The sequence below is a fragment of the Artibeus jamaicensis genome, unplaced genomic scaffold (genome assembly GCF_021234435.1).
Source record: "Artibeus jamaicensis isolate MK-2021 breed Jamaican fruit bat unplaced genomic scaffold, CSHL_Jam_final contig_519, whole genome shotgun sequence".
NCBI classification, from domain to species: Eukaryota; Metazoa; Chordata; class Mammalia; order Chiroptera; family Phyllostomidae; genus Artibeus; species Artibeus jamaicensis.
The window spans coordinates 13,043,743-13,069,509 of record NW_026521871.1 but is presented as its reverse complement, the minus strand read 5'-3'; the positions used below and the strand labels follow the sequence as shown (position 1 = coordinate 13,069,509).

The 25,767-nt window shown below is 50.0% G+C and overlaps 4 protein-coding genes across 32 annotated transcripts in view; 2 read left to right on the top strand and 2 right to left on the bottom strand.

Annotated features, from left to right (window-relative positions):
- Positions 1 to 2,164, top strand: part of STAB1 (stabilin 1) — a 31,332-nt gene extending 29,168 nt beyond the window's left edge. For 3 of the 4 annotated variants that reach the window (XM_037134801.2, XM_053669208.1, XM_053669207.1), the window contains exons 60-69: positions 51 to 195; positions 276 to 409; positions 498 to 663; positions 748 to 857; positions 946 to 1,065; positions 1,145 to 1,294; positions 1,371 to 1,475; positions 1,558 to 1,704; positions 1,776 to 1,892; positions 1,972 to 2,164. In XM_037134801.2, coding sequence (XP_036990696.2) covers positions 51 to 195; positions 276 to 409; positions 498 to 663; positions 748 to 857; positions 946 to 1,065; positions 1,145 to 1,294; positions 1,371 to 1,475; positions 1,558 to 1,704; positions 1,776 to 1,892; positions 1,972 to 2,028 — 1,251 coding nt within the window. In that variant the 3' untranslated portion in view covers positions 2,029 to 2,164. Of the gene's footprint in view, positions 1 to 50; positions 196 to 275; positions 410 to 497; positions 664 to 747; positions 858 to 945; positions 1,066 to 1,144; positions 1,295 to 1,370; positions 1,476 to 1,557; positions 1,705 to 1,775; positions 1,893 to 1,971 lie in introns of those variants that run through there. The other variant, XM_053669209.1, reaches the window with a different exon arrangement.
- NT5DC2 (5'-nucleotidase domain containing 2) lies at positions 2,046 to 11,036 on the bottom strand. The gene is made up of 14 exons (XM_037134799.2): positions 10,761 to 11,036; positions 6,664 to 6,848; positions 6,460 to 6,534; positions 6,152 to 6,207; positions 5,931 to 6,024; positions 5,602 to 5,730; positions 5,432 to 5,492; positions 5,249 to 5,351; positions 5,041 to 5,142; positions 4,764 to 4,845; positions 2,857 to 2,943; positions 2,636 to 2,776; positions 2,487 to 2,551; positions 2,046 to 2,400 (listed from the first exon to the last, which is right to left on the bottom strand). Exons 1-14 carry the CDS (start codon positions 10,990 to 10,992, stop codon positions 2,139 to 2,141), a joined length of 1,674 nt encoding a protein of 557 aa, XP_036990694.1. The 5' UTR covers positions 10,993 to 11,036; the 3' UTR covers positions 2,046 to 2,138.
- Positions 11,037 to 13,656: 2,620 nt separating this feature from the next.
- LOC119041425 (small integral membrane protein 4) lies at positions 13,657 to 17,246 on the top strand. Its single transcript, XM_037134715.2, has 2 exons — positions 13,657 to 14,008; positions 17,142 to 17,246. Exons 1-2 carry the CDS (start codon positions 13,858 to 13,860, stop codon positions 17,231 to 17,233), a joined length of 243 nt encoding a protein of 80 aa, XP_036990610.1. The 5' UTR covers positions 13,657 to 13,857; the 3' UTR covers positions 17,234 to 17,246.
- A 5,406-nt stretch (positions 17,247 to 22,652) lies between these two features.
- The window catches only part of PBRM1 (polybromo 1), a 135,808-nt gene continuing 132,693 nt past the window's right edge, over positions 22,653 to 25,767 (bottom strand). For all 26 annotated transcript variants that reach the window (XM_053669360.1, XM_037134696.2, XM_037134694.2 and 23 more), the window contains one exon: positions 22,653 to 25,412. In XM_053669360.1, coding sequence (XP_053525335.1) covers positions 25,240 to 25,412 — 173 coding nt within the window. In that variant the 3' untranslated portion in view covers positions 22,653 to 25,239. The remainder of the gene's footprint in view (positions 25,413 to 25,767) is intronic.

The window sequence follows — 25,767 nt, the reverse complement described above, 5'->3', positions numbered from 1 at the left end:
AAAGTGGATCCCCCGTCACTGAAGGGCACCCACCTGCTCTTTTGCCCCAGAATGCACGGCGCTGTGTGTGCCATGCTGGCTATGTGGGTGATGGGCTGCATTGTCTGGAGGAGCCCGAGCCTCCAGTGGACCGCTGCCTGAGCCAGCCCCCACCGTGTCATGTGGACGCCGTGTGCACTGACCTGCACTTCCAGGGTGCGCTTCCCTTCCTGGCCCCAGTGCCCATTGTCTTACCTCAGTGTCCCCAAGTGACTGTGCATCCCTCCTTTCTGCAGAGAAACGGGCTGGTGTCTTCCACCTCCAGGCCACCAGTGGCCCTTATGGTCTGAACTTCTCAGAGGCTGAGGCAGCATGTGGGGCCCAGGGAGCTGTCCTTGCTTCTCTTCCTCAGCTCTCTGCTGCCCAGCAGGTGTGTGGGGCCCAGAAACATGGAGTCAGGCCTGTGGGAACCCCTTGACTTGGGCCTTGGGTCTCAACATCCCCTCCTGCTCCTACAGCTGGGCTTCCACCGGTGCCTTGTGGGCTGGCTGGCCAACGGCTCGGCTGCCCACCCCGTCGTTTTCCCTGAGGCAGACTGTGGTGCTGGTCAGGTGGGCGTAGTCAGCCTGGGCACCCAGGAGAACCTGTCGCAGCGCTGGGATGCCTATTGCTACCGTATGCAAGGTGCAGCCACCCCCAACATGCCTCACTCTCCAGCTCCGCCCCTTCCCACTGACCCGCCAACCCACTGGACCCCCTTTTCTGCAGATGTGGCCTGCCGATGCCGTGATGGCTTTGTGGGCGATGGGACCAGCACATGCAATGGAAAGCTGCTTGATGTACTGGCTGCCACAGCCAACTTCTCCATCTTCTACGGGGTGTGCAGGGGCCCAGAAGGTACAGGGTAGGTGGTGGCTCCCTCTGGGGAGGGAGCCTGCTCACTGCCCTGCCTTCCCACCTTCCCAGATGCTGCTGGACTATGCTAACGCCACTCCTCGAGGTCTCGACTTCCTGGTCTTCCTGGATGATGAGCTCACCTACAAGACACTCTTTGTCCCTGTCAATGAAGGCTTTGTGGACAACATGGTAACCAGCAGTGGGTATGGCCTGCTCCCCTCTGGCTGGCCCAGGCCAACAGGCTGAGCAGCCTTTGCTTTACCTACAGACACTGAGTGGCCCAGACCTGGAACTGCATGCCTCCAATACTACCTTCTTTAGTGCCAATGCCAGCCACAGTACCTCGTTCCCTTCCCACTTGGGCCTCAGCCTTGTCTTCAGTGATGTGGGCCCTGACAACAGTTCTCAAGCCCCTGTGGTAGGCCTGGCCGTTGCCCCTCCCCACTGACTCTGGCCCCACTCACCCACTCGGCCTGACTCTGGTTTCTCCACAGGCTCCATGGACAGTTGTGGTTAGCCATGTTGTCGTGTGGGACATCATGGCCTTCAACGGCATCATCCATGCTCTGGCCAGCCCCCTCCTGGCACCCCCACAACACGTGAGTTGGTGATGGGGAGGCAGGCAGAGCTACAAGGGGCAAGGAGGTGGCCTGACTAGGCCTCGATGTTCTTTGTTTGCAGGGGTCAGTGGTGGCACCTGAGGCCCCACCTGTGGCAGCTGGTGTGGGAGGTGTGGTAGCTGCTGGAGCACTGCTGGGTCTGGTGGCTGGAGCCGTGTACCTCCGAGCGCGCAGCAAGGCCACTGGCTTCGGCTTCTCCGTCTTCCAGGTAGGGCCGGGTTGGGGGCTGGTGTCCACAGATCTTCCTCAAGGTCGCTCACCACTCACCTGTCTTCTCAGGCAGAAGATGATGCAGATGATGACTTCTCCCCATGGCAGGAAGGGACCAGCCCAACCCTGGTCTCTGTCCCCAACCCAGTCTTTGGCACTCATGATGCCTTTTGTGAGCCCTTTGACGTGAGTGCAGGGGTTGGGGGAATGGGGAAGTGGGTCCTCAGCCTGGTCTCAACCCAGCCACACATGGTCCTCCCTGCAGGACTCCCTACTGGAGGAGGACTTCCCTGACACCCAGAGGATCCTTGCAGTCAAGTGACACATGGAAGACAGAAGCAGGGGAGGACCACTTTATTGCTCATTTGGACAAATGCCCAGAGTGGGCGGGGCAAGAGGGACTGGGGCCTGTCCTGGACAATAAAGGTGCCCTCAGCGGATGTGGGCCATGTCACTAAGGAAGGGGGTCTTCATGCAGCCGGTGCAGAGCTGGTCCATCCAGAGCGGTGCCTCGTGCTGCAGGGGTGTGCGGCGTGGGTAGAAGGTGAAGTCCACGCGGTAGTTGAGCAGGCAGCTGAGGGATGCCATGTACAGGTCGGAGAAGCGCACAAGGCGCCTCGAGAAGTAGGTGGGGTTGTGGAAGGTGCGGAAGATGCTCCCAAACTGTGCGTTGAACAGGGCCTTGGTGATACACCTGGGGAGGGAGACATGGGGCACGTGAGGGGCCACACAGGACGGGGCCGGAGGGGGAAACTCCTGCCCTGGCCTCACACTGCTCACCTCAACTCCTGCCGCTCCTTCATCCAGGCAGCCAGCACCTGCCGTGACTCGGCATCCTGGTAGGTCTGGGGGAAACAAGGTGTGCTCTGGATGTGCATGCCCAGGTGGTGCCCGGTCCCTCCCCGGGGACATCTTGGCCAGCCCCGCACCTGCATGCGCTCCAGCAGCCCCGTGAGCGCCTGCTGCCACGTCAGCGAGTGCATGTACTGCTCTGTGTTGATGATGCGGATCTCACGCTCCAGCTCTGGGATGATGGCACCTGTGCGCCAGCCATGCCGCAGCATGAGGTCCTGGTGGGCGGGGGGGGCAAGGCTCAGCACCAGCTGGGGCCCCGCTTGGCCCCCCACGGCCCAGTCTTGTGCTTGCTTACCGCCAGGTCACTGTAGAGGTGGTCTCCGAAGTAGAGCACGCGGGGGCCGCGCCATTCTGTCAGACGCAGGAAGTCAAACAGGTTTCCCTGGGGGAGGCGGGGGACACCACTGAGCCCGTGTGCCGGGGGGGTTCCCATGCTGCCAGAAGCGTGCCTGGCTCCCTACCCATTCTCCCCAATTCCAAGAGTGAGGCCTTTTCGGCCGGATGCTGGCTGCCCTTTCCTGTGGCCTCACTGTCCCCTCTGGGCTCTGGCCCTTGCTACCTCTGCCTCACTCTCAGAAAGGGGGTCTGCCTGCTGCAGGAAGGTCTCCTATAGGCCTGGCACGGTGCCCTGTGCTTCTAGGGTCTCCACTCCCTGCTCCCTGTGTGTGCTCATACACACCCCAAGCTAGGAACCATGTCCACTCTTTGTGGAAAACAAATTGCAGCAGCAACCCCATGGCCCTGAGGTCCTCCTGGCCTCCCTGGCCTGAGCCCAGAAGGACCCAACAGACCAATGGCAGACCTCACTGCGAGGCAATCTGCTTCTCCTGCTCCAAAGCTGGAGGAAAAAAAACTCAGCCAGGCTCAAACACAACAGAGGAAGCTCCCAGGCAAGCAGAAACTTGGGGCAGGGTAGGGGGTGGGTTGGTTTCAGAGCAGGAGGTGTAGCAGCTTTGGGACAGGAGCCCACACCCCAGGGGAGAACTGATATCCAGCAAAAAGGAGTTACTACAGCAGTCTGTGCACAAGAGGCCCAGGGAGATGAAAGCCGTGGGGGCACAGGCGGCTGTGAGAGACTTCGTTGTTGAAATTAGGTCAGGTGGAGAGGCTGAGGTTCAGGGGGCCCTGCAGAAGAGGGAGGTTATGACAGGCAGAGTGGATGTGCCCTGAATGAACCAAGAGAAAGATTCTTGAGGTACAGGTGCTGAGTCAGGAAGGACGGAGTATGAGGTTCCAGCAACAGGAGACACAGAAAGGGAGGGGAGAAGGGGGAGAGCAGACAGACAAGCACCCAGTGAGACCGAAAACACACACACCCTTCAGAATATCAGGCACAAAGGAAAGTCTGAAAGCTGCCAAAGGAAGTCACATGCTCCCCACAAAGGTGCATGACCTTCCTCAGGCTCAGGCAAGATGCTAGGACAAGGGAGAATGTGACCCTCAGAGCTAAGGGAAAGAGTCTGTGCCCTCGGGGGCAGCAGGGTGGGTGACAGAGCAGTGTACAGGGGTGGAAGCACTGCCTGCAGGGCAGGCCTCCCAACGGGGTACCTTGAGGCTGCTCCCTGTGGCTGAGCCACTGGCCCAACTGCTGGCTTCCTCCCTCCCCCCACTTCTGGATGCCCTACCCCCAAGATGCCTTGCTCACCAGCTCAGCCGGGATTTCCGCATTCCGTCCAGAGCCAAATGCCTAATCACCTCTAGCTGAAAGCCACCTCTGCGACTGCCCACCACGCCCCTTCGCATCTTCCGAGCAGGCCAGCAGGAGAGGTCTCCTTAGAGGCCCACGAGCCACTCCTGCCAGCCGCCCAGCTCAGCTCAGGGACCCCAGACAGGCTTGTCTGGCTGCAGCAGTGCTCAACCTCAAGTAATAACTGCTATTTATCGGACACTTAGTGAATGCCTGGCCAGTCTAAGACCCTGACAGCTCAAGTTATTTATCTCTTTTAAGTAATTCGGCAAGGCTCCCTCTGCCAACCAGGAGTAGAGTGAGAATTCAGATGCAGGCATCCTGACCCACAGGCCAAGTCCTCGACACTGCCTGGGCCCTGTGTCCTTCCCTGGCGCCCCAGACACAGGCCCACGGCCCGAGGGAACAGACTCACAGCAGATGTGCACTGGAAGTGCGCTGCTGCCCCCTGGGGCTTCGGTTAACTGTGTGCCCCCCACCCACTCCGGTGCTAATCCCACCCAGATGGCACTCACCTGCCGATAGATCTTGCCCTTTTCCAGGCGAGTGATACGGTCCCAATGAAGCGACCCCTTCTCGTCAAGTTTTCTGAAAGGCCTAGGGTGGGGGATAAAGGGCTTGATTTCCAGCCTGCAGCAAGACCATGAACTGGGTACCATCCCACTCTGCAAAGGCCCACCTGCTCACATGGGACACGTGCCAGAAAGAGGGCACCCCCCACCCCAAGCACACAGGGCAGTGAGCAGAGGCTATTCTCCACCCCTGACCCCATCGCCCTTGCCAGGCCCATACTTGCGGGGGTCAGTGAAGAAGCTGGGCTTGTCCGCCTGGACGATGACCACATCAAAGAGCTGGCGCCAGTCAGGACCCACCATGTGCCGCATCCCCTTGTCCCTGGGGAGAAAGGGGACAGAGGTAGGACAGGTGGTCTGAGGGGGGCCAGCCTGCCCCTACCTGGTGCCCACCCCACTCCCTCCTCCCATGGTGGGGTGGGGCTCACACAAAACTGAAAGGACTGTTGGTGATGAGGAACAGCTGTTTCCCATGGTCCACCAGGCGGCTCAGGACAGCATACGTCTCCTCCCCTCTCAGGATGTACTTCTCTGACAGGGGGAGATGCGTTTGTGAGAGCCAGTCCTGCATCCTGCCCGGGCAGGCTGAGGTAGCTACTGTCCACCCTTACCCATGTCCCGCTCGATCCACTGGTACATAAGGCCCTTCACGTGCACGTCTCGAATGGCATCCTGAGGGTGGTGGAGGGACAGTGAGGGTGCAGTGGGAACCAGGAGGGCCTGCCCTGATGTCGCTGGACTTCCCCTTCCCTGCCACCCTAAGCAGGCCCAGCATCCTCACCGTTACGTCCTTGTAGAGATGCGCTTGGTCAAACTCCAGGCCGTGGCCCAAGAAGTGATCCACCACGCAGGACAGCAGTGCCATCTCTGGCAGCGAGAAGATGTCCATGAACTGCTTGATGGAGGGACCCTGGGGAGGGGGTGACTGCTTCAGCAACCCTTCCAGCCCCACGAACCCCAGCTCTGGAGGCCGGTGGCTCTGACTCTGCCTTGGGACACTGGTGGAGGGGTGCAGCCTGTGCCGAGAGGTGTGGTCATGGCCTCCCAGGTGTCTAGCATCCACAGTGAGATCACTGAGTGGGCTGCCCTGGGCAATAGCAGAGTGAGTACCTTGCCATAGAAGCCACTCATTTGGTACAGTGGGATGTGCTGGGTTCCCCCGTACAGGTCGATCACCTCCTCATCTGGCACAGGCTGCAGGCCCCTGCATGGGCACACAGATGTCATCAGTCCAAAGTGTTCCTGAGCGTAGGCTGAAGCGCAGGGTGAGGAAGAGAGGGGAGACCCGGAGGAGTGGACTACAGTGGGGTCAGGGCAGAGTCAGCACTGACCTGTAGGCTGTTCCCAGCTGCACATAATGGAAGGCATCAATCTTCATCAGAAGACTCTGGGGGCACGAGGGGAGCGGATGGGCGGTGAGGAAGGGGTATGCCATCAACCGTGAGCAGCCTCTTCCACCTTCCAATCCCAAAGCCCCAAATGGGAGGCATCGAGGGGATCATCTACATGCCAAGAAGCTACAGCTAAGAGGCCAAGGGTGAGAGAGGCCACCACTCCACTGGTGATGGGGGACTGAGAAAAGGGCTGATACACAACCAGTAAGAAGGGGTCAGGGGAAGTTGGTGGTCTAGCCACTCACCTTCTGAATGTCATAGTGGAGGCCACGGATGGCAAAGCTGGGGTTGTAGTCATACTTCCGAATACCCTCTGGGTACTGTTGGGGGAAAGCAGACCAGGCCTGAACCAGTCGCACTGCCACACCTGCAGGCTGGGCAACTGCCTCAAGGGATCAATTCAGCCACCTGCCCCCCAGGGCCTGGGGACCCAGTCTGGCTAGCCTCACCTTGTAGTGCTCAATCAGGATGTCGCGGGCAGCACTGAAGATCTCTGGGTGCAGTGAGTCTGCATACTGGGCCAGTGTGTAGTCATAGTCGAAGCCGTAGACCTCGACATCATGCAGGCTGATCTCATTGTTGGCATAGATGGCTGCTGGGTTCAGGAGACTGCACACCTCGGGGGGCAGGAGATCTACAGAAAGATGTGAGTGTGAGGGTGATGATCGCAGAAGCCACAAATGGCTGCTGAGCACTTTCCAGGTGCCCAGCTCTGGGAGCCTCATAAAACACCCTAGCGTGGTACTCTTAGCCCAATGCTTCATGTAATCAAATGCAGAGGCTCAGAAAAAAGTCATCTGCCCAGGGTCACATGGTTGGGGTTAGGCAGGGCTGGCAATGGCTGGAATGACCTGTGGGGCCCTGGGTTACATACACCATCACTTGCAGCCTACCAGGTGCACCAAGCCTGTGTCTCCTCCAGGCTCTCATAAGCCCCATCAGCTACATGGCTAGGTACTGACCCCTTCCTCTTTGCCTGAAGCTGTGGTTGGGCTCAGGAACATTAATGAAGTGGGAGGTATTGGGTAGGCCCTCTGCCACTCATGCTCCCAGCTCTTGAGCACCTGCCAGCCTTAGAAGCAAGGCCTAATAGGATTTAAGCTGCCTGCCAGCCCACATAATGACATTTGCTGCCTCTAGCCAGGGAACATTGCTAATTACGACAGGCAGGACGTGTGATGTCGGGTCTTGGGCCATTACCCAGGCTGCTCCCTTCTGAGGATGCAGTCGTAATTGCTCTAAGCCCCTGTCTGTTCCACAGGGGCCAAGTGGGAGACTGTGCAGAGTGGGCTCTGGGATGCCAAGTTCTTCTGCCTTAGTTTCCTCATCTGTACAGTGGGGGAGGTGGGTGGGAAAAGGGCATAGGTTTTTAAGTCGGAGAGACCAGACCAAGCTCTCCTTTTCCCTTTTCATGGCCATGACTTTAGGAAAGCCACCTCACCTTTTGCACCTGTTTCCTTGTCCCTAAAGGGGGAATAATAATTGTACCAACCTACAGAATTACTAAGAGGGTCCTATGGCTTGTGCTCTGTGCAGCTTGCCACTCTGCACCTGTGGCAAATGCAGGATTAAAAGGGCAATGCACCTCTGGAGCCTGTCTCTTCCATGTTCTGATTTCTCTGCATCACTCAGGGAGCAGGGAGCAGGGAGCAGGCAAGACAAGGTGAATAGGGCACTGCCTAGCCTGGGCGCCGTTCCTGAGACCTCTAGCCTGTGGCTGAAGCCCAAGCCTCTAGGGAATTCCTGTTTCAGCCAGTCTGTCATGTTCTCCAAGCAGAAGCCCTTGGCCATGCAGTCAGACCTGGCAGCCTGTGCTCAGAGGCAGACCCTTGCTGATGAGCTCCCAGGCTCTGCCCCTACCCCCTTTCTTTTGGAGCCAAGTGCAGGGTGTAGGTGGGGGAACAGGTATGACTGGTTCCACTGGTGCAGCACAAAGCAGCTGCTTTGAAGACAATTCCTGGGTGCAAACACTTCTCACTTTGGATGCACGTGAGATACAGCTGACTTCAGCCTTTTAGGAAGCTGCTTCTGAGATCAATATGATGCTGGGCCTTGCTCTCCCCCCACCTCCCCACCAAATGGTCCTGAGTCCCTGGGTATCAGCTGTGACTCTTGGTGCCATATCCAGTAGTTCCCAGGAGGGGAGGGGTTGGCTTGGCAATACAGCTCCTTGGGGGCAGAGTTCTGGCCAAGTCCAGGCTTTCACCTCTGCCCTTGAGGATGTTCCCAGGGATGGACAATTCTCCTAGGAACAAAGCAGGATGAGGAAGCAGCCCACAGGGCCTGGCCTCCTGAACCCACTTCTGGACTGAAAAAAAAAAAAAAAAAAAGAAAAGGAAACATAGCTCTGGGGCCTCAAGGTCCCACACCCTTCTATAGGGCTGTTGTGGTGCACAGGGCCAGGTGAGCAAAACGCGCCTTACCCACACTGGCCTTCCAAGTTCACTGGTCTCAATGCCCAGCCCCCGCTCCTCCTTTCTCCTCCTTAGCCCCCAGTTTCAGCAACCAAGGCCAACCCCTCCCATGACAGCCATGAGGCTGACTTGAGGGTGCCACCCTCCTAGCTGCTGCTAGGTGCCTAAGAGGCTCATCTTGTTCAGTCCTTACTCCAGTCCTGTGAAGTGGTCACACTTACTCCTCTATCATACAGAGGAAGAAACTGGGGCTCAGGGAGGTAAAGTCACTTGCTCCAAACCATCCAACAGTAGGCAGTGGAGGTGAGATTTTAATTCGGTCACCCCACTTGTCTTTCAGTCTAGTCTTCTGCTGAGGGGCAGGTAGGGGCTGGCTTAAGGCCTGTTTCCCTAGCAAAGTTTTGCCTAAAGGTGTTAGCTCAAAGCACACCTTAATGCCCAGAATCCCACTCCTCCCTTCAGAACAGGAGTTAGGCTGGCTGGGGTTAGAGGGTCCAGGAAGGATGGCTCATTCTGGAACTCACCCTGGCATTCTGGAAACGACCTTGACCTTTTCACATCAAGAGGAGCTTGGGGGGCTTCTTGAATATCTGAAGACCCACGTGGGCCCTGAGAGAGAAAGCCCAATAGAACTCACTAGATCCCTCCCCCCAACACCTACTAGGTAGGCTTCTCAAGCTGCTCCACAGAGGGTCTTAACCAGGTCCAAAGCAAAGACATCTCCTTAAACAGCATCCCAGGCCTACCCTTTCTGCTGAGGGTGAGGTGGTGACATCCTGACAGAGGCCCATAGGCTTCAAAATCATCATTCCTCAGGCGTCTTAACCATTTTGCCTTCAGAGCCTCAAGAGGTAAGTCCAGTCCACCTCCCAGTCCCAGGTTTCTACAGTTAGCATGGAGTTTCCAGTTCAGTCCACTCGGATACTGCAGACCAGCCGGCTACTTTGTCTCATCAATGAAAGCTGTTACTCCCCCCCCCCCCAAGCTCCTCTGACCCTCCTAGGCCTGGGTATTTCTGAGTCATCTCCACAACCCTGTAGCAGAAGCCCCAGGATCGTGTCTTACACTCTACGGCAGCAATTTTCAACCTTTTTTTTTTTTGTCTCACAGCACACATAAGCTAATTACTAAAATTCTGTGGCACACCAAAAAATAATTTTGTTGATCAATTCAAAAAAAAGTACAATTTTGATTCATTGACACTAGATGGCTATTGTCATTTAATTTGACAATCTAAAGGAAAGGGGGTCAGTGCCCAAGACTAAATAGTCAGGTATTAAATACTTTAAAAATTCTTGCAGAGCGCCAGTTGAAAATCGCTGCCCTAACACACTGAGGGTCTGAGGTGTGGTTTGCTGGACACTACACCAAGCTGGAGAGTGATAGGGCCAAGACCCAACCACATCTGTTTTCTGCAGATACTTCTGCCTCAGCCTGGCCCCTCTGAGAGGAGGCTTTAGGCCTCCTCAGCCCATTTTGCAGACGGAAAGAGGCTATAAGAGGTTTAGTGAATGCCCTGGCCAAGGATGCAGCAATCCTTCTGGGCTGGAGCTATTTGGTCTCCCTTTTCCTTCCCCTCTAGGTCGGAGTGCTCCTTGCCTCCAGGGCTTAGTAATCGAGAGGTGTCTTGGAAATCTAGTCGGAGTCCTCCAACGTAGGCCAGTCCTCAGGGGTCTGTTCTGGCCAGTGCTTCTAGCTAGCTTTGTCCCTGATTATTACCACACCAATTAAGGGTCTCTAGGAGAACAAGGGGTTGGGGGCGTTTCCACCGCGACTTCACGGAGATCCAGACCCCGAGGAAAGACAGCGGGAGCCCCATATTCTGGCGTCTGCTTCAGGAACCCCCAGCTCCTGTAGACGGAGCCAGGGAACAAACCACCCGTTCTCCTGCTCCGGGCGTCGGGGCGTCCCCAGAGGCCTCCCGCTCATAATCCAAAGGAATCTCCCCCGGAGAGCCGTCTGGCCTTCGGAGCCTCAGCGAGACCCACTGGGGCGCTACCCCCGAAGAGCGGCACCCGGACCGCTCGGGGGCGGTGCCCTGGCGCTAGGTCTCTGTCCACCGTCTGGGCGCGCGTCGGTTGCCTTGCGGGACACCTCCCCCCCCGGAGCCCGCCCCACTCGGGCTCACCCACCGTGCACCAGTCTCCGCATGTCTTGGTAACGAGCCCACAGGTGCGAGCTGAGCTCGGCGCCACAGGCGGGTGCCAGGGCGGGCGCAGAGCGTGGAGCGCCCGGGCAGTGGGCGCCGGGACCTGGGGGGCCGCAGCCAGAGCAGGAGGACGAGGACGAGGCGGCTCGCGGCCCACCGTGGCCTGGGCTCGGCAGCCAGCGCCGAGCGGCCGCCCGCAGCCCCGCACCCACCATGCCCGCGCGCCGCCCGCCGAGCCCTCGGCCGGTCAGCCCGTCCACCACCCTCCGACTGCAAGCCCGCCACGGTGGCCGCGTGCTCTTCACCACGGCTAGCCAATGGGCGCGGCGCGCGGAGCCCGGTCGGCCAATGGGCGCGCCCCTTGGCCCGGGGGGGCGGGAGGTCCCGAGACTGGGCTGAACGGGCTCCCCAGCTCCCCCCTCCCCCGAGTCTTCTCGGCGGAGTCCTCTGCGCCCCCTTTACTCGCCACGGTGGCGATGGAGACTCCTTCTGTCCCGCTCCCGGGAGGTCGGAGGGTGTAAGAACGGCCGTCCCGGCGAGGGTCCAGACGGCTGAGGCGCTGCGGGCTCACCCCGGCCCCCATTCCACTTTCTTCCCGTCCTTGCCCGGGTCTTTCCGCCCCTCCTCCACCTCTAGTCCTCCTGACCTTAGCTCCTCCGCCCCTCCCCCAGCTATGCTGTGGGGTCCTTTTCCCCTCCTCCGGCCCCTGACTAGCTCTGCCCGCAGACCAGAAGCTGATCCATTCCACGCGGTCAGCGAATAAAGAGCCCTTACTGCACGCTCCCAGGTGCCATCTCACGTGAGGTGAGACCCGCAGCACCGGCGACCCTGAGGCAGTCTCCGCCCTGTACTTCACCCAGATGACCCGTTTTAACTCCGCGCCTGAAGACTAGGCTTTGCGCTCTAGGGCGGTGGGTCAGGAGGCAATGAGCCTGCCAGGTTCCGGCCTTAGCAAATGGCTGCACCGACTCGCCCCAATCTTGGCTTCCTCCTGCAGGTCCTCTCTTGACATCCTTCGTCTCTTCAAGCAACGTCGCTAGAGTTTCCAACGAAACTTGTCTTTCACGCTTTAAACCACTCTCCACCTTTGTTTCTTCTATTCAGATCCGTTTTCTGAGTCTGCATGTGTATCAGTTCATCCACTGGGCCCTGAGGCCTAATCAACCCGGATGGGCCCTGTTAATGGGGAGCTGGCCATCTGGACACTTTGTTTCCTAAGGGTATGGGACATTGGAGTATCCACTGTACCCTGGATGAAGACCTACAATGTGCAAAACCCTGGGCCAGGTGCTGATGCAGGGTGGAAACCCAAAGGTGGGCCCGTGGGTGGGTGGGTGGATGTGTCTACCTGAAGGCCTGAGCTAGGTGGGAACTGGGGAACTAGCCATACGTAAAATTCAACTGGGCAGGAGATGGGCATTGTGGTATCTGGCCCCCAAAGTCACCAAGAGAGATGGGAATGATCACTAAATGGATGTGTGTGAATGGGTTGGATGTGATGGCCTCCAAGGAGGCAGGTTATCAGAGCAGCATCTCAGGCAGGGCTGCTCAGCTGCAGACTCTACGACCATTTCCCAAGGCCATACTTACACTATTATTTTCCAGCTTATTTTTGTAGATTTTGTGTCCATGTCGTCAAACTCTTATTGGTTCTTAGTTTGATTTTCTTAGATTGTCTAATAGTTGTCTTCCTTCTCATAGGCAATGGGGTGACAGCCCATTAAAGACATCAGCAAGCACAACTCAGCAAAAGCAAAGGCTCTCAAGTGAGATTTCTGCTTCTACCTGGCTTAATCTCAGCTTCTCTAATTAGAAAAGGAGATGATGAAAAAGAGGCAAGGTTCAGTAAGCTATGGAATACATATAAAGAGCTAGGGCTCAATACATCATCATCATCATATTATGGCTAGACCTTTAAAAAAATCCTCACTCGAGGACATTTTTTTCAATGCTTTTAGAGAGGATGGGAAAGAGAGAAGCATGGATCGGTTGCCTCCTGTGTGCGTTGGTGCGTGGGTACCAGGTATCATAAACACCTGACCAGGGCTCAAAACAGCAACCTAGGTATATGTCGTGACCAGAATTGAATGGAACCTGTAGCCTTTCAGTTATGGGCCAATGCTCCAACTAACTGAACCACAGCAGCCAGGGCTACAGCTAATCTTAATTGATTAGTTACTATGGTTCAGACATTGTGTCAAGTGCTTTATTTTTATTATCTCTAAATCCTAACAGTATCACAGGAAGGTCCCCATATTGTGTAGCAATTGAGGCACAGACTAAGGGAATATATGTGGAGGAGGGATATGGTTTGGTAAGAGCCACGTTCTTAAATCATTCTGCTCTTGTGATTATTGAATGAGATGATGCATAAAAAGCATGTACAAGTCCTTGCATAACGGTAAGTGCCCCATACAGGATACCTTACATTAATTTTAGGGTTGTCTCCAGATGCTTACCTAGACTTTTGTTGTAAAAATGGTAAGGTTCAGCTTTCAACATGGCATATCAAATTCTTATTTTTAGAAATAAGACCTCAAAAAACTACAAGGAGTTGCGTAATTGCAGTTTATATTATAGTGCAGTGCAGGTTTAGTCCATCGGAGAGGGCCCTCACTTCTAGAGGGACTTAAAGAAAAAAGATGGCGGTGGCGGAGCAAGGGGGGCCGCTTCCAACTCGCGGCAACTAACAGCACAGGGGGCGGACAACGGTACCCCGCGGGGCAACGCCACGTCGGTGCCCCGCCCCCTTGCACCGCCCGGCCTCCACAGCCCAGGCGCGTGCGCGAGCTAAGCCGGGCTGGGTCTCACAGAGCACGCGCATTCCACCGCTGGCTACTGGCGAATCCTAATGCCCTACCGTGATCTGATTGGTGGAGCCACTCTAGCTGCTAGCTGCTTGTGAAGCTCTTTCCCGCTGGCGTTTTGGCAGGTCGGCGAACGCTCTGCAAGTCCCACCGCCGGGCTGGGCTAGGACGGGCAGGACGTCTCGGCTCCACCCGGGCGCCTCAGTCCTGGAGCCGAGGCAGCTCCCGTTGTTCCTAGTTCTGCCGGACTCCTTTCCTCGACCTCGGTCGGGCATGTTTTCCAGGGCCCAGGTGAGGCGGATTTTGCAGCGGGTGCCCGGAAAGCAGCGATTCGGCGTCTACAGGTTTCTGCCCTTCTTTTTTGTCCTGGGAGGAACGATGGAGTGGATCATGATTAAAGTGCGCGTGGGCCAGGAGACCTTCTGTAAGTAGGGATGCAGCAGCCTCATTTCATTGCAGGAAGGCAAGAGGCGGCATAAGACCTATTTTCCTGGCAGACACTCGTTCCTAGTTGCAGACCACTCATTCCACTCAGAGCGCTGAACTGCTTTCAACCTGGTCAGCAGGGCAAATGCGGTTCTGTTCACTGGGCGGGCCCTTGAAGCCCTACCGGGCTCTCTTGTAGGCGGGGCAACAAAGGCACTTTGGTGTCCAACCTTGAGACCTTGTCTACACGTTGAGGGGAGGGCAAGTGACTTCACTCAGGACATGCTCCTCTCAAGCTTGCCGGGGACATTGGGCCTAAGGAACAGACTTGCTCACAGCAGGGTAGAAGCGGGTGGGATCCCGAGGATTCATGGAAACTCCTGTTAACTGGCTAGTTCCCTGTTGGGACTCTTCAGTCCAAACCCTTGGAGGGGGCTGGTCTGCCTGACTTAGCCAGTTACTACAGTCTTTACAGGCAGAGTCATTGGCACCAGGGCCCAGCACTGTGAACAGAATGCCTGACATTGCTTTGCTGAGCACTAGCTCTGGACAGGCTAGTTTGTCTTCTGGGAAGACTTCCCCAACCCCTAGACCCTTTCTGCCTTTGTCCCTCCAGAAACACTATCACTTGTGAATTACCAACCCTCATTTAAAAAGTTATCTTAGTGCTCTCTTTAGATATTTATTCCTTCTCTCCATCCAGTCATCAACTTTTACAAAGATTTTATTTTTAAAGAGAGAGGAAGGTAGGTAGAGAGGGAGAAAAACATCAATGTGTGAGAGAAACATTGATCATGAGATATACATCAACCGGTTGTCTTGTATGCCCCAACTGGGGACCTGGCCTGCAACCCAGGCATGTGTGTGGCCTGACAGGGAATCAAACCAGCGACCTTTTGGTTTGCAGGCTGGCTCTCAATCCACTGAGCCACACCCGCCAGGCTCATCCATTTATCAATTTTTAATGAGCACTGATGAGAGGATATAATGAACAAGGCAGAGGGTCCTCCACTCCAGAACTCTTAACAGGAGAGACAGATCATGAAGACAGTTACTATTGAGTGTGGCCGTTGCTCTGAGGAGAAAGTGGGGGGAACGTGGGAGTCTTGGGTGAGGCACTTCAATTGGACTAGATGGTGCAGGGAAGGCTTCCAGGAGTGACCATGTCAGGTAGGCCCTGAAGATTGAGTGGTGTCAGTCAGATGAGGGGAATGTTTGTGAAGTTGAAAGTGCCTCATGCCAGTGGTAAGAGCAGACATGGGGGCATGGGTGTGAAAGTATGCTGCTGTCTGAGGGGCTGAAACAGGTGAGCAGAGGGAGGGATGAAGTGGTTAGAAAGGTGCCTGGGCAGGTCCAAAAGAGAATGGAGAACCGAGGATGAATCCCAAAGGACTGAAAGGTTTTAAGCGGCAGTGGATTAACACAGGTAGGGAATGGCTTCTCGTGGAGAGGAGACCAGCAGGAACACAGGCTGTGTGTTTGCTCAGGTTTGAGATGGTGGCCTGGTCTTTGGTGGGGACAGAAGGGATGCCAAGAAACAATGGAGCTGAGAGACACCCAAGAGGTCGTCCTGACAGGGAGGGCTCAGTGATGGAGTGGACTCAGGAGACAAGGATTGGAGGCTTCAAGTGGTAGGATAGCTGGGGCAGGGGAAACACGGGTAGGACCATCCCGGGCTCCATTTGGATGTGCTGATCAGATGGTTTGCACGTGGAGACGATTATACAGATCTGAAGCTGAGGAGGCAGATTTGGGCCACAGATTTGGGTTTGTGGGTCATTCACAAGCAGACGAGGATGAAAGTCAGTCAAACCCCAGCATTTTAAGGGTGATCGAGAGAGGCAAGCCGGGGAACCAGGAGGGTTTATCTCAGAAGACAGGCATTTCAGAAAGCTGACTGCAGATGGGAGGTAAGTCCCCTCTCCCCTACCAGGGGAGAGACTTGAAGATAGGCAAATCTGATCAGGAAAGAGAGGGTGGAGGGAGGCTGGACATACCTTGGCCCTTGGGAGCATGGGAAAGAATGGGATCAGAGGATGGCAATCGTAATAGCCCTTGGCAGTTAGCCGGGAGAGTACTTTTCTGATGATTTTTCTCTGGAGGTAAGGGTTCATGGCCATTTGGGGGTGGTTAAGAAAGGGTCAGGGTCCGGGCAGAGGAAACAGGATGGTCTGGTATCATAGTGGACCCAGTCAGACACATCATTGGCCCCACAGTGCAAAGCAAAACAGTGAGGCTTGGAAAAGGAAGTTAGGTTATTCTGTAGTTGGGGTTTTGAAGGTGTGTCAAGAAGCTGACATTGATCAGAGAGGGAATTTCAGCTGGTTTGGGCAGGAAGAGGAGGAGAGGGGGCTTAGGGGGTCCTCAAGGCCTGGGGAAGAAGTTGGTAAAGGTCCAAGACAGAGGGCTAGAAAGGTACTAGAGGGTGTGGTCAGAGCAGATTGAACCTATTACTTCAGAGGCAGACCCCCAGGGGGTGGCGGAAGTTGTGTGGAGGAGGCAGGGAGGTGAAGGATGCTAGTGCTCTATCCCTGTGGGAGGTGGTGATGCCTGGGACAGTGGCACAGGACAGGGTCAAGGAGCCTGAGCTAGATGCTCTTTTCAGTGATTGAAAGGGAGTGATGGAGAGCAGGTGCCAGTGCAGAGAAGATGGCAAATGGCATAAGCCCCAGAGGAGGAGAATGGCAAATCAGCAGTCTGGAAAAGCAGCAGCAGAGAACAAGGAACCGGCCCTCAGCTCCCTACTGTGAGTTCCCAGGTGTGGGGCAGGGAGCAGTGGAGAGCCACGGATCAGGAAGTGCCTTTAAGCTCCAGGTTTCAGTTAGGAAGGATGATTTCAGAATAGAAATTGTGGGGGATAAGGAGGTAAGAGAAGCCTTAAAATCTTAAAACATTGCCAAGAGATGTGCTAGGACATGATCCTATTTTTGAAGACTCTCACCTGCTATTGCAGTCCAGAACTCCATTAACAGCCTTATTTAACTCACGTTTTAAACTGTTTATTGAATTAAACATTACCACTGAGATTCAAATAGAGTGACTGACCTAGACTATTGGTTAAATTACTCAGCTCTGAGTATTTTTAATTCCTCAGTTTCTTAAAAATCTAAGTAAATTTTTGTTGCATACAGATGACGTCTACCGTCGAAAAGCATCAGAAAGGCAGCATCAGAGAAGGCTGGAAGGTGCATCGGAGACTGGACGCCAGCAATCAATAAAGTGAATGTGAAATTTTACTGGTTTCAACTTCTTTAAAAATATACATTCATTAAAAAATACACTCATTTTCTTGTCAGGGGGAGCACTTCGTGAAGTGTGTGATCAGCCACTGTGCTATACACCTGAAACTAATACAAAACAACATTGAATGTAAACTGTGATTTACACAACCACCAAAAAGCACACTGCTAACATTCCAGCGAATCCCTCCTTTCCCATTCACTGATGATGGATGGCACTCACCTGTCTATCAGGTTTGCGCTGGAGAAGGTGAACCTGCTTGGAAAACTACATCCCATGTCTTCTACTTAAGTGACATCTCTGTCAGTTGTCTATCTGAACTACAGCAATTTGTGCTCTACATTCTTAGGAGAGAAAGAAACTTGAAACAGCATAAGTTCTAAGCAATTTAATCAGTCAGGGATTTGCATTCAGTAGTTGCCAGCAAATGGCATTTCTGTACATGTGGCAAGGAGAGGGATCCAGAGTTGTGTCTGATACAAAGACCTGATCTGAGGTTAATTTGATTCTGACTACCTTCAATAAAAGGTGAAATATTAGCCATAGAGACAGCTTTACATTTATTAATTCCCACAGCTATTAGCTCTTATTTGTTTTTGATCATCTATTACGCTTGACAGCTAAAAAGTAATTCAACAACTTGTAATTTACTGAAATTCATTCTGGTGTATAGAAAGTTTTAAAAATGGACAGTCTTTCATAAAAGACGATGTATCATTTTAATGGTTGAATACAACAATCAGATCTTACAAAAAGAAAAATATAATTATGTAATAGCCAATATCCTACCTAGAATAACTAGTAAAGTACATATTTGGTTAATAATGATCTTCAGGTCCTGGCTGGGTAGTTCAGTTGGTTAGAGCACTGTCCTGATATGCCAAGGTTGTAAGTACTGTCTCTGGTCAGGGTACACACAGGAATCAACCAATGAATGCATAAATAAGTGGAACAACAAATAAACATCTCTCTCTCAAATCAAATATTTTTTAAATTATTTTCAGACAGAGGGGAAGGAAGGGAGAGAAGCATTAATGTGTGGTTGTCTCTCAAGTGCCCCCTACTGGGGACTTGGCCTACAACCCAGCTGCCCCAACTGGGAATTGAACCAGCAACCCCTGGGTTTGCAGGTCAGCGCTCAATCCACTGAGCCACACCAGCCAGGACTCAAATCAGTAAGTCCCAAAAAATCTTTAAAAATGGTCTTCAGTAAGTGTTGAGTATTATTTTGTGATAATATAAAACAAATATATAGGAATAGTTTGTCTTCTGATTCTACTAATGGTAGTTTTTTTCTAATAAGCAAAGATACTTTTTAAACAGCTCCATTGAGGTACAAAATTCAGTCATTGTAAATGTTCCAATTCAAACTCAAATCTAGTTTTAGGAAACTACTCTCATCTCGGAAAGTTCCTTTGCCCATTTGCAATCTGTCACTGCCCTGATTGCTTGGTTCTCCCCCACGAGTGTTGGTAGCTCTCCAGCAGCAAGCTATGTGGGGGAGACTTATGTTGCCTTTCTACGGTTTCCTCATTTTTAGGTTCTCCCAGTTAAATCTGACTGATCTGCTGGTTGTCCAAACTAGGACTGCAACATCAGGTTAGTAAAGTTGCAGGTTTTCCTAGTTCATTTCCCTCCATCTTGGCCACCTTCAGTAGATAAAGTCACAGACTTTCTCCTACCCCCCAAATTGATGCCACTTCCTCTCCGTTAGGAAAGCTGCTGTTTTTTGAGACCATTCCATGGAATGAAAGCAGCCCCGGGCAAAAAGGTCATGAACTCTCCTCTGTTCTCAACCAAAGTTTGAGCAGTTTTTCAAGAATAAAATCTCAATTTGTAAAATACAAATAATGTACTTTTCAGATCTTTTGTTCTTACACAGAACTGCTGTAACAACAACAAAAAAGAACTGCTGTCTAACAAAGAAATTTTGTAGTTTTCCTAACTCTACTTTGAATACTTATTTCCAAGGTCACTGTGGAATAGCACCTGTGGAAAAACTATTTCCTCCTAAAAATACCTACCCATTGAATCTAGTCCAGGAACTATTTTCCAAACAATTCAAGGATCAATCAGGATGCTCTGAAGTGCAGTCTGAATTGTTTGTAATTTAGTTTTTTACTTTTTGCAGAATTCAGATTTAATCATGGATCTAAAAGATCTAAGTAGAAATCTTACTTTGTTGGAGACAGAATCATTGTAACCAGGATAATTATGCAGATGACATTTCTGCCGGCAGCCACTTTGTAAACTAGGGTGATGGGAATTCCTGACTGACATTAATCACAGTTACAAGTTCTTAAAAAGTTACAGTCCCTTCCCTTGACTGGCTCCATTAACATACAAGGGTTAGGCGTCCTTTGGGTGGGGGGTGGCAACAGGCTTCACACCCGTGTGTGAGAAGGACCTTGTTTCAAACAGCTGCTACATAATACAAAGACACTGCTCCTTGCCTAAGAAATTGAAACTCCGCTGTGTAAAGCAACTATAGATTTACGCTAAATCAGAGGCTCAGTCTACTGGCAGAGATTTTCCAATTTGACCCAGAATAAGTTTGAGTCAGCTGGTAGAAAAAGCAAAGCCATCTTCCTATGCTTTGATAACCAATCCTACATTTCTTCAAGTAAGAAAATAGCTACATATTAAAGAACAGTAGTTTCAAAATAGTTTCTACTTCTCATGAATAAGAAACAAATTATCTTGAGATAGGCTAGTAAGCCAGGACAACTGGAACAGTAAAGCAGAAAGATAGCTTAACAAGATGGCCAAGCAATTTACAGATACAGGTCAACTCCAGGACCAGAAAAGCAGCAAACAGGTGTGCAATGCCAGGACCAGCTGCAATGACTAATAAACTGCCCTGAAGTGACCAATCACTGGAGACCATGACCCTGAAACAGCACACCTGGAAGACTGATGATATCCTGCTGAAACCTCCCCAAGACCTCCCCTAAAGAGAGGTCTCTCCTGCCTACAAGAGAAATACAACCCTGAAGACAAAGGACCCAGCACCAGCTCTTACTCTGGGGAGCAACACATGCCATTCCATTCTCCCTCTCCTTTCCCTGCAGGCATGTATCTCCTAAATTCTAAGGGTCCCCATGAGATGAGACTGGTAACCAGGGGAGCAATGGGCAGCAGCAGCCCATCCCAGGCTAATCCCATCTCCAAGGCCTCCTTTTCTGATTTCCCAGTGAGTCCTGTTGCTTCTATGCTAAGTCCTCCCTTATTTCACTCTTCCCAGCTGTAAGAAATGTACCCTCACAGTCACCTGGACTCATGAAATCTTCCTACATGAAGTCAAGAACCCACACACTACTGGCTGACCCTAGGCTGACCCACTTGGGGCCAGGCCCCCTATCCAGTAACAATCTGTCACAATCACATCTCTTCCTAAATTTTGCAGGGGCTTCCCCCCAACCCCCAATTTAAGCTAGTCCATTTATGTTAGAAGCAACTCAGTATAAAGAGCCGCTGATTACTCTAGCTCACTAAAGCACCACCTACAGCAAGCTCAGAGGCACACCCCAGAGTTGGACTGAGTATGAAGACCAGTGATAACCAACAGACAGCACCAGGGAAAGGAAGGTGGTTTTCGTGTGCACTTGCCATCACCTCAGGAGTTGCTGGGGAACCCCAAAACTCAGGCATTTTACTGATTAGACTGCTCCATAAGAAATTAAAATTGTGCTATGATTCTCTTAATTAGATGGCCTTATTCCGTGTGCCCCCTTCCCCAGTTCTAGAAGTTTAATAATGATACCACAGAGAATATTTATTAACATACACACCTTTTACAAAGAATAGTTTTAAATGTTAATAAAATCAGCAGCTAACTTCTATGTCTGCTGTGGGTTTCTTCCCTGGCCCACCTTTTTGACTCCATCCTAGAGAATCACTAGCTTGAAATTTGTGTTAACCTTCCCTGAGTTTTCTTCTTAATATATATTAGTGTGTTGATTTATTGAAGAACAACAAACCTCTGAAGATGACAGGGCAATTTCTGACTTCAAGGCAAGGAGACTAGCAAAGCAATTACTGTCCTAAGTTGAAGACACTTTCAGAGCACATTAGTTTGGATGCTGTAAGAACTAATCTTTGTTAGCTAAATTGCAAGCTTTTTAAGTTTGCCACAAAACAAAACAAAACTTGTTAGCCCTTCTAAGGAATATGACTCTACTCTACCCAACACTACAGCAATTTAAGTTGGGAACTTCAATAATTTAAAGGTCCTTCCTCTTAGTATATACATGGATTATAAAACTGCAGTGCCTCCTAGTGTCAAGGCAAAAAATTTAATAACTCAGAATTTAACCCCCCCCAATGTCTAGAATGACAAAAGCCTGATTAGCATTGCTTGCTAGAAATCTACCCTTACTGTAGTGTTGGGGAAAGAATGTGGGCTTTGAAGCTTCACTTGATAATCTGAGCTTATAAAGTACCTAAATGGCATACATAATTTTGTTCATCTAGTTTCCTATTTTGGAAGCTTTGTCTAAATCTCTGACGTTGAAACTTAATCACATTAATCTTTTTGTAATTTTTTTCCACACTGAGTAACCTCTTTAAAGAAAAAAAAAAACACCTGGAACACTGTTTTCCAATATAATTTCTTATTAGAACATTATCCATCTTTAATCTTCACACATGTGTGAAATTTGCCATTTTTATATGCAGTCCAATGAACACATCTATTTTGGAGACAGAAACAGTCTGGTTCTGAACTTTCCTTCAGCTGACCTAGCACAGACCTAAGAACACAGTAATACTTAGGAGTAGGTATTTGTTTGCTCATAGTGTTTAGCTGGAATGTTTATACATCAGTGATCATTCAAAACATACTCATGAGCCTAGATGGTAGTATAGCCCTAAACTCTTAGGAGAACAGAACCACAGGGATTTGCAAAGTGATGTTAGAGGAAAACAGCTGGTTGATTTTACCAACTCTCTCTATTAAAAGTGTGGTCGTTATAAGCATGTTAAAGATATACGTGGGCCACTTGCCTCTTCTGGCCAGACAGCTGACTATTTGAAACTGGTTACACTGTTTTATGCCTAGGACATGCTTTTATTACCTTCTGCTATCGGTAATTTCAATTTTAACTTAAACCTGCATTTCTGACCATGCTGAGGACATGTTAGGAATTGCTTTGACTGCCAGCCCGACAGGTTTGGCACAGAGCACGTCAGATTGCAGTGTGACTACATTCAGCTTCTGTGTTAATGCAGCCTGAGCCCTGAAGCAGTGTCTGGATCAATGACTTCTCCACTGGAGCTCTCTTCCCCTACGTTAGCAGCTGTATCACTGTCAGCATAAAATCAAAGCTTGCAGGAATTCAACCTGCCTGAAACTAGTATCTGACACAAGCTTTAACAGAACAACCAAACCTGGTTAATCCAAATCACTTTGCAAACTCCATTTTTATTTGGATTAAAAAGCTTTTGATGAACAAACATATGATACATACATGTTATAAGACTAGTTACCACTTAAAACTCTTTTGATACAGAAATTAGAATAAGCCAAGTTTTAATCAGGTCTGAAAATGTTCAAGCTCCAAAATTAACGCCACCAATATGTAGATTTTACACAACAAATTGTCCCCTCTCAATTCTTCCTCATAGGAAGAGAAAGGGGGTTTCAAAAACAAAACAAGGCCTTTTAAATCGGTTGTCTGACATATTATTTTAAACCTCTAGGTTTTTCCCTCAAACATAAACAATTCTTTTCCACATGAACTTAGTTTTCAAAATATTTAGGCCATTATGCTTTCTAAGCCATATCACTAGAATTCCTAAACTCATGAAAAAAAGAACAGTTAACTTGTACTTTCTTAAATCAGGACTTTTTTTTTTTTGGTTTTTCTTTTTTGGAAGATGGCTGACCTCAAATCTTATATCCTAAATACTAATCAATATTCTCCAAGTTAATATACAGAAAGACATGATTCTAAAATAAATAGTTTTATTTTTTAAAGAAAAACTTAATTAGGGCCCGCCCAGGGGCCCTCTGGCCCGGCTCCGCACCGCCTTAGGGAGGCTCCTGGCTGGCTCTACGGTCTCTACGGCACGTCTAGACACTGGGAAGGAGCCCGGAGGAGGAGTGCTCTGGCTTCTGATGCCCCACGTGGCCCACAGTGAAGTTTTTAGAGGCTTCCCAAGAAGTCTCATCCAGACCTTATAAAGGGAAATCAAATGGGTGCATGAAATAAATAAATAACTTAACCAAAATTAAATTTCAGGTTCTTTGGTGTATTTCAAGGATGTCTAGAAATAAAATAATCTGATTGTATTATACAGTTCATGATGATTCGATGGCCCAAATAACCAGGAACTGAAGATTTATCTGATTCAGTTTAACAATAAGGTACTGACATACTATTGCAATACATTTTTAAAAATTCAGAATTATTTAAAATACTTGATGCAAACTGAGATCCAGTGGTTGACTATAGGCAATTTTCAGTTACGAGGGCCTTCTCTCTAGATACAAGAGATTTTTTTCCATTCTACACTTCTTCCCCCATGATTTAGTAAGAATGGTAATTAACTATTCAGGTATTGATTCACACCAGACTAAAAGAAAAATGGTATTCTCTGAGAGTCACTCTTTCAGCTTATAAACAGTACTGGAAGGTCCACAATGGTAACCACCTTGTTACAATCAATAAAGCGGGCTTCCAACATGCCTAGAAAATACTGTTCCATGTTTGATGGAACAGTATTTTTACCTGACTGAGCATCACACACTGCCTCCAAATGTTTTATTTTAGGGTCATATAAGAAAGACTGGGTCATCAAACACAACTGTCTGGGATCTGTAATGGTCTTTTTCATGAGCACTTTCTTAGATTATGATTCCTTTCTCTTGAAATTCAAAACCATAAGCTAAATTTTAAATATTTTAGAAAGTCTTAAATTTCTGGTTGAAAATTACAATGATGAAACTTAGAAGAAAAAACAGCCACATCTGACGAGGAAACAAAGCATACTAAAACATTTGCAAATGCAGGCGATCTACCCTTTTCCAATTATGCTTCTGATGCAGCTCCTATGTGGTTATGCACTCCCTTCCCTATGTTAGTTAGGTGTTATGTTTAAAAATAAATCACCTCCATGGACACCTCAGTACTTTCTTCAAGATGAACTTCAATGTTTTTCAGTGGAAGAGATTTAAAATTTTAAATCATCTAACGTATATTATTATCAATGGATCAAAAGTACCCTTAAAACTTACCTGCCAATACTAAATATAATTCAGGGTTGTGCACATTTCTGTAAAAATAACTGACACCATAGATAATCTAACTCAGCACAAGAAAAAGCACTCTCTCCCTCCAAGGGTCCGGGAGATGCACCAGCTGCAGAAGGATGCACAGCACTGACTTCCGATTTCTGCAGCGAGCCTTGGAGTTAACAGCAAACGTGCGTGACTGCCAAACACGAATAACCTAAATAACAACCTTTCACTTCACTTTTTGCCCAAGTGGCTTAATATATTCAGGCACATGAAACAGACAAGTACACTCCCCTCTCTAAGATGTAAACTAGGACCAACTTCACATTTCATTGTCAACTTAAACTAATCTGTAAACTCGTGTGTGTGTGTGTGTATTTTTATCACTGTTCTTTTATAAAAACAAAAACCAAAAACCCCAATCCAAGACAAAACCTTTGATGGTTTCAGTTCCACAGCAACAAGTAAAAAGATAAAACTGCAAGTGTACATATACAACCAATTATGAAACTGGTTTTAAACAAAGGAAACATATGCAAAAAATCTTTGTGTATTTGATAAAGTCAACTTAATATAACAAAAACAAATTGAAATAGCTTATTAAAAGTGTCCTTATATAAAAATGGCCTTGTGATGTACAGTAAAATGGAATAAAAATTATCCTTTGTTCCTCCCCCGACCCCTAGTAACTAAAATGGCTACTCTTCCACAAAACTCTTTATGCTTCTATAAAAGAAATATAATAGATGTGATTAAAGGTTTTCTAGATTGTATGCTTGGCGAATGTTGAGAGTGTCTCGGAGCATCAAATCCCGAAGGCGCCAGAGGGCATCTGCCATGGTGGTGTGGGCCCCTTTACTTTTCAGCCAGTGACAGGGAAGGCGGCTCTCTTGTTCTTTTGACAAATGGACATCACGTCTTCGAGCTGAAAATTAAAAGTGCAGACAAAGAAATATAAACAGAAATTTAAAATAACAAATTTCCCCTCAGTCCTAAGATCTGATAGATTTATTAGAACATAAAAACATTTATTATTATTTATTAAACATTATAAATTTTAACTGCAGAATATTTCCAAGCAAATCTCTTACATCATTTTATTAGACATTTTGGTTTTTAGAAAACTATTTTACTTTGGTATGAAACTACTTAGTCAAGGATGTCTTGTTTTATGCTTTCTATTTCTTTCTTTTTTCTTTCAATGTATGGTTGCTTCTGGTGCATCCCCTGCTGGGAAATGGCCCCTGCTGGGAACTGGCCTGCAACCCAGGCATGTGCCC